This window comes from Hyaena hyaena, unplaced genomic scaffold, assembly GCF_003009895.1.
Source record: "Hyaena hyaena isolate Hyena2069 unplaced genomic scaffold, ASM300989v1 scaffold_871, whole genome shotgun sequence".
Classification (NCBI taxonomy): Eukaryota; Metazoa; Chordata; class Mammalia; order Carnivora; family Hyaenidae; genus Hyaena; species Hyaena hyaena.
The window spans coordinates 701,183-712,498 of record NW_024081500.1 but is presented as its reverse complement, the minus strand read 5'-3'; the positions used below and the strand labels follow the sequence as shown (position 1 = coordinate 712,498).

Sequence of the window (11,316 nt, the reverse complement as noted above, 5' to 3'; positions counted from 1 at the left end):
TTGGAGACCTATGCCTATACAGGATCTACCACCCTTATTCCTTGATAAGTGGACACCATTTTATTCAGGAGGCAATTTCCTTCACTGTAAACCAATCAGGGCAACTACATTAAAACTCTGTGTGTGTGTGTGTGTGTGTGTGTGTGTGTGTGTGCGCGTGCACCAGGCATTGGTCTAGAAATAGGGTATATTACTTGGTTCTGTCAGTGAAAAGTAAGAAGAGGTTGCAAAGACTCAAGAACAGATCTTTCTGCCTTATAAAATGAGAGAGGCATATGAATGAAGTCCGTTTTTCTGGCTTGGGAGATTATGTTGCCCTGATGTGGTGTCTGAAACAATGGCAGCCATTTCATTATCATGTTCAAGAAGCCCTTGGGAGAAAACCAATAGGATGGGGGACTGGAAGGATTACATTAAGCTCATTCTTGTTCACACTCAGAACCTACTTCCTTTCAATTAAAAAAAATTTTTTTAATGTTTATTTTTATTTTTGAGAGAGAGACAAAGAGATCGAACCCGCATGCACATGCGTGCATGTGTGTGAACAAGGGAGGTGCAGAGAGAGAAGGAGACACAGAAACCAAAGCAGGATCCACAGAATCTGATGCGGGCTGGAACACACGAACTGTGAGATTATGATCTGAGCTGAAGTCGGACGTTTAACCGACTGAGCCACCCAGGTGCCCTGAAAAATATCTTTATTATTTATGCCAGAATTTTCATGAGGAAACTATCATGATTATATCCTTAAGGTAGTACTGATTAACTACCTACAAACTAGAAGGGTTCCCACAGACTCTTTGGCTGGTCCAGCTGTGCCTGGGGGGTTGATACAAATCCTATTGCTTATTCTTTCATCTGAAATGACAAGATGGACACAGGCTTTGGTTGTTCTTGAGTCGTATCCTTTATAATAAACTGGTAAACAAAAGCAAACTGCATTCCTGAGTTCACTGGGCCACTCTAGCAAATTATTGAACCTGAGGAGGGGGTTAGCGGAGCCCCTGATTTATAGCTGGTCAGCCAGAAGTATAGACGGCAAGCTGAGAAGTAGCATCTGAAATGGGGGCAGGCTTGTGGGACTGAGTCCTTTACTACACATTTGGTGTCATGAGTGCTACATGGGCAGGGGTGCCTGTGTCCTCAGTCAGTTAAGCATCTGACTCTTGATCTCAGGGTCATGAGTTCAAGCCCCTACTTAAAAAATGAAACAAAACAAAAAAAAACACAAAAAAAGTTGTGTGAGTAGAGAAACAAGTTTTTTACCATCTTCTATGATTTTTATTGCTTGCCTTGAGTTCCTCTCATCTCACTAATAGTTTCTTTCATTTTCTTGAATCTCTGAAGGAGAAAGGGCTGGACATCTAGATTCTTTGACCCTTGATATCTAGAGGGCTGGATTCCTGCCCCCCATACTAGGTTGGAGGTGAGGGGAATATTCAGACTTACTAAGAAGGGGAGGCTGGCAACACATCCAAGCTGCTTTCTGGGAAATTGCAAGAAGCCCTGGGTTTCTGTCACCTGATTGGTCCCAGCTTCACTGCCCCTTCCCCTTGTCCAATAAAACATCCGCCCAACTTGAGTCACTCTGCAGGAAGCCAGGAACTAGAGACAGAAAAAGGATCTCAGCTGGTGGTGAGTTGGGGGTTTGACAATTTCAGAACTTACTGTTTGAACATCTGCTATGTGGTAGATACCTTCTAAACCCTTAGAGCTGAACTGTCCAATACAGAAGCCACTTGCCACATATGGTTGTTGAGCTCTTGCTGGTCCAACCTGCCACGGGCTGTAAGTGTGAAACCAACTTAGTATACACACATTATTAAAATTAATATGTTATTATAATCCATTTCTTTTACTTTGTAAAAAGAATGGTAACTCTCATATATGGCTCATATCTGTGGCTTGCATTTATGTTTCCACTGGGTAGCGTGACTCTAGAAATACGACATAGTTTGGTAGTCTTCTAGCATAGATGCTAATGTGGAGGATATTTAGAATAGAAAATAAACAAATGGATAAATAAACTAGAAAAATATCTGGTACAGCTGCTTTGCATTATGGGCCAGATGGGGCCTCTGAAGGTGTTAAATATCTAAGCCTAGACTGAATATTTAGTAAGAGCCAAATGTGGCAAGTCTGAAAGAGCATCGTAGGCAGAAAGAACAGAGGATCCGGAAACCCTGAGATGGCAGTGAGCTCAGCACATTCAAGGAATTGAAGGAATTCAATTTGAATGGAGCCCACTGTGTAAGATGGGAGTGAATGTATGCCGTACGATTGAGTGTGATGTTGTGATACACGATAAATATATGTTGGGTCTTCCTGTTTCTGGCACTGAGCTCCTAAAACCCTAGGAATTTCCTAAGTGATGAGAGCGATAGAGGTGTCTTTTGTTATGTTAACGAGGTGACTCTGGGGAGGCACCTAAGGCTGGGGGCTGGTTGCTGGAGCTTTCAGGCTCAGCCCCCTGACCTTCACAAGAGAAAAAGAGATGGAAGCTGAGTTTAATCTCCAGCGGCCAATGAGTTAATCAGTTGTGCCTATGTAGTGAACCCTCCATAAAACTCCAAAAGGATGCGGGTTTCAGAGGGCTTCCAAGCTGGTGAAAACAGGTGGAGATGTCAGGAAGGCGGTGCACCTGGAGAGCCCACAGAAGCTTTGCGCCCTTGCCTCATACCTGGCCCCACGCACCTCTTCCATCCAGCTGTTCCTAAGTTACATCCTTTTCTAATTAACTGGTGATCTAGTAAGTAAAATATTTGTCTGGGTTCTGGCGTCACTAGGTTTAATGAGGAAGAGGTTGTGGGAACCTCTGATTTACAGCCAGTCAGACACACAGGTACCCTGGGCTTGCAGCTGGTGTCTGATTTGGCCCCGGGGCAGGAGGGGCGTCTTTTAGGACTGAACCTTTAACCTGTGTGATTTGATGGTGTCAGAACTGAGCTGAATTCTTGGACACCTACTTGTTTGTTGGTGTGGGGACTCCCCCACACTTTGGAAACTGGGTCACAAAAGAAGGATAGGGCAGATCCAAGAGTGCTCGGTAAGCTTGAGTTCGGAGTCTGGAATTCACTAGAGGGTGGTGAACAGAATAATGTCATGATCTGTGTTTTTAAAAGGTCATATGGCCACTGTCTGGAGAATGGATGTTTTGAGGTGAGTGGGGGGAGGCATTCGGAGCAGGAACAAGCTATTTGCAAGGTCAGTGCAAACATGCAGATCAGAAGAAAGGGGCCACGGACAAAGGCAGTGGGGATGGAAATGATTCTGAGTGTGGATTCAGTTGCTTTACAGACAGAATCTATAGACTTGGATTGCTTTGGGTGATAAGGGAAAGACAGTAAGTATATGTTTTAGATATGGAGTTTAGCAGCTGAGTGTTTAAATTCCAACTAGATACAGAATACTGTGAAGAGAGGCAGATTTGGGAGGATGGAATAGTTGATTTGATCTGGGTAATGTCAGGTTTGGAGTGCCTATGGTATTCCCACAGGGAGATGTCATGAAGTCAGATGGTTATATCAGGCTAGAGCTTTAGGGGAAAGCCAAGGCTGATGACTTAGAGGAGAAGTTATCAGTACAGGGGTGCCTGGTTGGCTCAGCTGTTGGAGGGGGGGACTCTTGACCTTGGGGTTGTGAGTTTGAGCCCAACATTGGGTGTGGAGATTACTTAAACAAACAAAACTTAAAAAGAAGTTATCAGTGTGGTATTATAAGCCATAAGATCGGATGATACTATCTATGGAAAGACTACATAGAGAGGATGAAGGGGAACAGGTACAAGCCCTGGGATGCCCTAACATTTAAAGTGAAATTTAGAGGGGGCTCCTGGCTGGCTCAGTTGGTGAAGAGTGTGACTCTTGATCTCAGGGTTGTGACCTTCAAACTCCATGTTGGGCATAGAGATTTCTTAAAAATAAAATCTTTAAAAAACAGAACAGGATGGTTTATTTTTATTTTTACTTTTTTTTTTTAACATTTTATTTATTTCTGGGAGAAAGAGAGAGAGACAGCGTGAGCAGGGGAGGTTCAAAGAGAGAAGGAGGATACAGAATCTGAAGCAGGCTCCAGGCTCTGAGCTGGCAGTCAGCACACAGCCCGACGTGGGGCTTGAACCCACGAACTGTGAGATCATGACCTGAGCCGAAGCCGGATGCTTAACCAACTGAGCCACCCAGGCGCCCCTATTTTTAAATATTTACTTATTTATTTATTAGGTTTATTTATTTTTGAGAGAATGGATGGGTGAGGAGCAAAGGGAGAGGGGGACAGAGGATCTGGAGTGGGCTCTGCGCTGACAGCAAAGAACCCAACTCAGGGCTTGAACCCACAAACGGTAAGATCATGAGCCAAAGTTGACGCTTACTTAACCCACCGAGCCACCCAGATGCCCCATTCATTTTTTTAAAGTAGGCTTCACACTCAGCATGGAGCCCAACGTGGGGCTTGAACTCACGACCTTGAGATCAAGACCTGAGCTCAACACCTCAGCTGAGATCAAAAGTCAGATGTTTGACCAACTGAGCCCCCCAGAGCCCCCAGGATGGTTTCTTTTTATTAAAAGAACTTTTTAAAGTTTATTTATTTTGAGAGAGAGAGAGAGAGTGCGAGCTGGGTAGGGGCAGAGAGAGAGGGGAGAGAGAGAATCCCAAGCATGCTTTGCACAGTCAGCCAAGAGCCTGATGCAGGGCTCGAATTCATAAATTCATGAACCACAAGATCATGACCTGAGCCAAGATCAATAGTCTGTCACTTAACGGACTCAGCCACCCAGGCGCCCCTGGGATGGTTTCTTTGTAAAAGGAAGAGATAAGATAATATTCATGTGATAGTGAAAATAATCTAGTATTAAGAAAATCTTGGGGTTTTGTTTTTGGCAGAAAAGAAAAGGGATAATGCAGGAGGAAAATTTGGGGGAAGGTGAGGTAGAGAGGGATCCAGGGCAAACATGGGAGGGTAGCCATTGGGATCAACAAGCACTCTATACTGACTGTAGCAGTGCAGGTAGATTGGAAGGTTTGGGGCAGAGAAGGCTGAAAAATTCTAATGGTTACCATTTTCCCATTAAAATATGAGGCAACAGCATCAGATGAGAGCAGGAATGAGGAGTGGCGAGGCCACGGAGAAGCAGGCAGGAGAAAGCAGAACTACAACAGTTATTTCAAAACTTGGAAATGCAAAGAAGCTGGAGAGGTAGAGTCAGTAGACACAGACGTGCTGAGGTGCCTTATGAAATCCAGTCAGAAATCCAACTGTGCCCCTTAATAATTGAGACATTGGGCAAGTCACTTCCCCTGCCAGAGTCATGGCTTCCTTTTACATTATGTGGTAATGATACTTTTTTTTTTTTTTTAACATTTATTCATTTTTGAGACAGAGACAGAGTACGAGTTGGGGAGGGGCAGAGAGAGAGGAGACACAGAATCCGAAGCAGACTCTAGGCTCTGAGCTGTCAGCCCAGTGCCCCATGACCTGACCATGAGTGAGATCATGACCTGAGCCAAAGGCAGATGCTTAACTGACTGAGCCACCCAGGTGCCCCAATGATACTTTTTTTTTAAGTTTATTTATTTTGAGAGAGAGAGAGAGAGAGCAAGGTAGGGGCAGAGAGAGGGAGAGAGAGCAAATCCCAAGCAGGCTCTGCGATGTCAGCACAGAGCTCTATGTGGGGCTTGAACTCACAGATGGTGAGATCATGACCTGAGCCAAAGTCCAGAATGGGATGCTTAACTCACTGGGCCATCCAGGTGCCCTGATTATGTGGTAGTGATACCTATCCAAAAGCAAGGCTGTTGCAATCAGAGATCAGAAAATGTACAGTGATTGGTACATTTGAGGGGCTCACCAAATAGCAGCCATCATAATCCACTGTAGTATCATCTGTAGTTCGCAGGTTCTGTGTCCCACGCTGCAACCAGGGTGGGCCCCTAATTTTACACCTGTGTCTCACTGGCCTTTCCCCTCCTGTCATTGCACAATTGACCTTCCCTGTTGTAGCAACATCATCCCTTCTGAGTGCCTTGTAGGGTGCTTAGTGAGCGGGTAGAGAGAACTTGACTCTGTTATGGAAGTATAACAGGTGGAAGAAAGTGGTGAGGACAGTTCTGGGGCTGGAATCTGGCTGAGCTCAGATTCTGGCACATGTCAATCCCCAAACGCCATACACAAGGGTTGCCGCGAGGGCTGAAGGAGCTCTTGACATACGGAAAATGCTCGTTAGGACTAGCTGCTACTGTTGTGAGCACTGTTCTTGACTTGAAATTGAGATTCCACAATGCATGGCCCAGGATAGAGCATAAAGCCTGGTGAAAACCAAAATTTCCCATCTGCTAGACTCACTTGGTCCTGCCTGAAAGATTTCCATGTCCACTCTCAACTAATCCTCACCTGAAAAGCAGTCTCCTCCATAAAATTGCCTCTATTCTGCAGAGGAGCAAACTGAAGCTCAAAGACATGTCACTAAGAACCCACTGGGCAGATGACCTCCCTCCAGAGCCCAACACTCTTTATACCATTAACAGTGACTCTCAACTGGGTTTGATTCTCCCCCACCCAGCCACCCAGGGGACATTTGACAATGTCTGTAGATACTTTTGGATGTCACAACTGGGGGTGGGGCTGCTACTAGTATCTAGTTCAACAGGGGCCCGGAATGCTGCTAAATATTGTACAATGTACAGGAAAGTTTTCCACAACTAAGAAGCATCCAGCCCCAATGTCAATGGTGTCAAGGTTGAGAAATTCTGCATGACATTAAGCAATGCACCACAGAGGCCCTCCGCAAAAGTGACTGTAAAGACAGCAAGAAGAGAGAAGAGGAAGAAAGGAGGGAGGGAGAAAAATCATCATACTACGTTATGACCACTCCCAGGAAATCTTCAAGGAACCCCTTTTTAAAAGCAGCATTTTAGAATGGCAAAGGCAGTGGCTGTGGAATTGGGTAAATCCGGTTTCCAAAACTTGCTGCCTCTGCTGACAGGCTGGGCGTGATGTTGAACTAACTAGTGAAACCCCTGGGCCATGGTTTCCCTTTGGTAAGAGAGAGATGATAACAGACACCTTGCAACATTATCATGAATATTAAACGTGAACAGGTGCTTGGTAATTACAATTTCTCTTAAGGACGCTGAATAGCCCAGGTAACTAATTCTCAAATTTTTGAGGCTGTGGAAGACTACTCTAGCTTTTATGCAAAGAGACATCTAGGATGGGGTTCATGAATATGCATTTTAATAGTCATCCTGGATATTTCTTCTTTTAGAAAAATTTTTGAGAGAGAGCACACATAATCAGGGGAGAGGGGCAGGAGAGAAAGAGACAGAGAGAGAGACAGAGAGACAGGGAGAGAGAGAGAGGATCCCAAACAGGCTCCATGCTCAGCATAGAGCTCAACTTGGGGCTCGAGCCCATTGACCCTGGGATCATGACCCTAGTCACAATCAAGAGTTGGACGCTCAGGGCGCCTGGGCAGCTCAGTTGGTTAAGCGACTGACTTCAACTCAGGTCATGATCTCATGGTTTGTCGGTTCAAGCCCCGCACTGGGCTCTGTGCTGACAGCTTGGAGCCTAGAGTCTGCTTCAGATTCTGTACCTCTGCTCCCCCTCCCCTGCCGTCTCTCCACTGCTTGCACTCTCTCTCTCCCAAAAATAAATAAACATTAAAAATTTTTTTAAAAAGTTGGATGCTCAACTGACTGAGCCACCCAGGCACCTCTCACTTTTTTTGTTTAAGATTTTATTTTTGAATAATCTCCAAACTCAACGTGGGGCTCAAACTTACAACCCCAAGATCAAGAGTCAGATGCTCACTCAATTGACTCAGCCACATAGGCATCCCCCATTGTTGCATTTTTATGTAGCTCAAACTGGATCCCCATATATAGCAATTAACACAACACATGGTCTCCAATAAGAACCCAACAGATACTACTAATTAACTGCATTATTCTCATGCTCTTTATCCCACAGAATACTAATGCTATGCAATGGGTAAAAATTCTTCACATCGCAGAGAACAGCTCCATATCAAGCAATGAAAAATGGAGGGTCGAATGCAAAGATAGGGCTCCCTTTGCTGACTTCCTCTAGCACAGAATCCACAGAATGTAACATATTACTACATATTACCAGATCCTCAACTGTAAACTCAAACCAACTCTATAGCTTTAACTTAAAATACTAAGCAAACAGCGGGCAATGGGCCCGCATAGTGGGAGCTAGGAGTCTGGGAGAACCTGGGGCTGGAAAGAGGGTACAGAGTTTGCCAGCATCTATGCAGTGAGTGGGGTGAGAGGTGAACCTATTGACTCTGAGTCTGGCGCTCCCCTCACTAAGCTGTAACTGTCTCCTAATCAATTTCCCTTATCTATACGCTCTCAGTGCAGTTTTCCGCTAGTAAGCAGGAGCCGTGTAATCCTCTTGGCTAAGCAATAAGCCTGATAGGTGGAATGCATATGAATAATTATGAGACTATGGAGAACTGTCCTTTCCCAAAGTAATAGCCAAAAGAGCGCCAATTTTATAGTATTACCGGCCAAGTTTCAGTAGAGTGAGTGTCCTGGATGGAGTGGTAGCTGTCGTGGAAGCTGATGTTGGCCACGAATAGGGATGCTGTAAGATGGTTCCATAGATTAGAAACGGCCCGTTGTTGGGGCACCTGGGTGGCTTAGTCGGTTAAGCGTCCGACTTTCGCTTAGGTCATGATCTCGCAGTTCGTGGGTTCAAGCCCCGCGTCGGGCTCTGTGCTGACTGCCAGCTCAGAGCCTGGAGCCTGTTTCAGAGTCTGTGACTCCCTCTCTCTCTGACCCTCCCCTGCTCACGCTGTCTCTCTCTCTCCTAGAAATAAATTAAAAAAAAAAAAAAAAGGAAATGGCTCATTGTTTAAATGTTTCAGGTGTATGAAAGATGGAAAACAACCTCTCCACCGCTGTGAATGAATATGAAGAGATACTCCGTGAGTCTACTGGCTACAGTGTTCTGCAGATCCTATCACTGGTGGTGCTTGGGATCACCTTTGTCCTTGGCATCCTGGGAAATGGGCTTGTGATCTGGGTGGCTGGATACCGGATGCCACGCACCGTCACCACCATCTGTTACCTGAACTTGGCCTTGGCCGACTTCTCTTTCACTGCCACTCTACCATTTCTCATCACCTCAATGGCCATGAGAGAACGGTGGCCTTTTGGCTGGTTCCCGTGCAAGGTAATTCACGTCATTGTGGACATAAACCTATTTGGAAGTGTCTTCCTCATCGCTTTCATTGCCCTGGACCGCTGTATTTGTGTCCTGCATCCAGTGTGGGCCCAGAACCACCGCACTGTAAGTCTGGCCTCAAAACTCATCATTGCACCCTGGATTTTTGCCCTAGTCCTTACCTTGCCAGTTTTCATCTTCTTGACTACAGTGAATGATGGGACTGGGAATATATACTGTACTTTCAACTTTGCAAACTGGGGCAACAGTACTGAAGAGAGGTTGCGGGTGGCAATCACCATGTTGACGGCCAGAGGGATCATTCGGTTCATCATTGGCTTCAGTATGCCGATGTCCACTGTTGCCATCTGCTATGGGCTCATTGCTGCCAAGATGCACAAAAAAGGCATGATTCAATCCAGCCGTCCCTTACGGGTCCTTACTGCCGTTGTGGCTTCCTTCTTTATCTGTTGGTTCCCCTTTCAAATGGTTGCCCTGTTAAGCACAGTCTGGCTCAAAGAGATATTGTTTGAGGGTAAGCACAAAATCCTTGATGTCTTGACTAATCCAACAAGCTCCCTGGCCTTCTTCAACAGCTGCCTCAATCCAATGCTTTATGTTTTCGTGGGCCGAGACTTCCGAGAGAGACTGATCCACTCCCTGCCTGCCAGTCTGGAAAGGGCGCTTAGTGAGGACTCAGTGCAGACCACTGACACAACAAACAAATCCACTTTATCTCAGGAAGCAGAGTTACAGGCAATGTCAACGTAAGGGAGGCTGGGGGGCATTTGTGAGCTCTGTATGCTCTTACCCTGCTCCCATTTCCTATTTCCAGTGACATAAGGTGTCATTTTTGGATTCTGGGCCTCAGCTTCTTCCCCAAGGATAAGTGGAGATTGTAAAGGGTTCAAGGGAGGAGAAGAGAAAGTGCCGGATAATTGGTAACGCTTGGATGAGAGAGTATAAGGGGAAAACTTTAGTTATTTTACCATTAAGATGTTTGCCGTAGGTTTTATTTTAAGCTGTTTCTAATCAGATTACAGAAATTTCTTTGTATTAATAGTTTACTAAGCATTTCTTTTAAAAATCATGAATGGCTATAGGATTGTATCAAATACATTTTATGCATATATTAAGATACTATTTTTATCCTTTTATTTACATCATCATACATTACATTGATTGAGTTTTGCATGTGAAACTACCCTTGCATTTCTAGAATAAACCAGGATTGGTCATGATGTATTTTGCGTAATTATAATTTATGCCACTAGATTTGTTTATAACTTTTGCATTTATGTTTATGTAAGGATGGGTCTGTTATTTTACTTTCTGCTAATGTCCTTGTCAGCTTTTACACCAAACTTCTTTTTTTTTTTTTTTTTTTTTTTTAAATATATTTTTATTTATTTCTAGGAGAGAGAGAGAGACAGCGTGAGCAGGGGAGGGTCAGAGAGACAGGGAGTCACAGACTGAAACAGGCTCCAGGCTCTGAGCTGGCAGTCAGCACAGAGCCCGACGCGGGGCTCGAACCCACGAACCGCGAGATCATGACCTAAGCGAAAGTCGGACGCCCAACCGACTAAGCCACCCAGGCGCCCCTTTTACACCAAACTTCTAATGGCCTCCTACACAGACTTGGGAAGTGACTCATCTGATTGTATTCTTTCAAAAATGTTCAGAAATTCACCAGTGAAGCCAGTTGGCCCTGGGTATTCTTTCTGGGAAGACGAGTTCAATTTCTTTCATAGTTATGGGACTATTAAGATTTTCTATTTCCTTTTCTTTCAATTTTGGTAAACTGTGACCTTTAATGAATTTGGCCATTTCATCCAGACTCTCAAGTCTATTGGCATGAAACAGTATAATAACTGTCTGTAGTACTTGGTATGCTTTCCTTCACATAATGAGAATGTAAGCTATCTGAAGGCAAGGATTTTGGTCCATATTGTTCACTGATGGATCCCCATACACTATGTGTAAAATAGTGCCTACTATGTGATAGACACTCAATACAATTGAATTAATGAATCAATAAACAATGGTATCATCCAGATGCCAAGTGAGAATCTTTATATTTTTTATTTTTCTAAATTTTAAAAAAATGTCTTTATGTATTTT

General features: G+C 44.5%; 1 protein-coding gene across 1 annotated transcript; it reads left to right on the top strand.

Moving 5' to 3' along the window:
- Positions 1-1,586: 1,586 nt before the first annotated feature.
- FPR2 (formyl peptide receptor 2) lies at positions 1,587-10,328 on the top strand. The gene is made up of 2 exons (XM_039220173.1): positions 1,587-1,635; positions 8,897-10,328. Exon 2 carries the CDS (start codon positions 8,908-8,910, stop codon positions 9,964-9,966), a length of 1,059 nt encoding a protein of 352 aa, XP_039076104.1. The 5' UTR covers positions 1,587-1,635; positions 8,897-8,907; the 3' UTR covers positions 9,967-10,328.
- Positions 10,329-11,316: the final 988 nt, after the last annotated feature.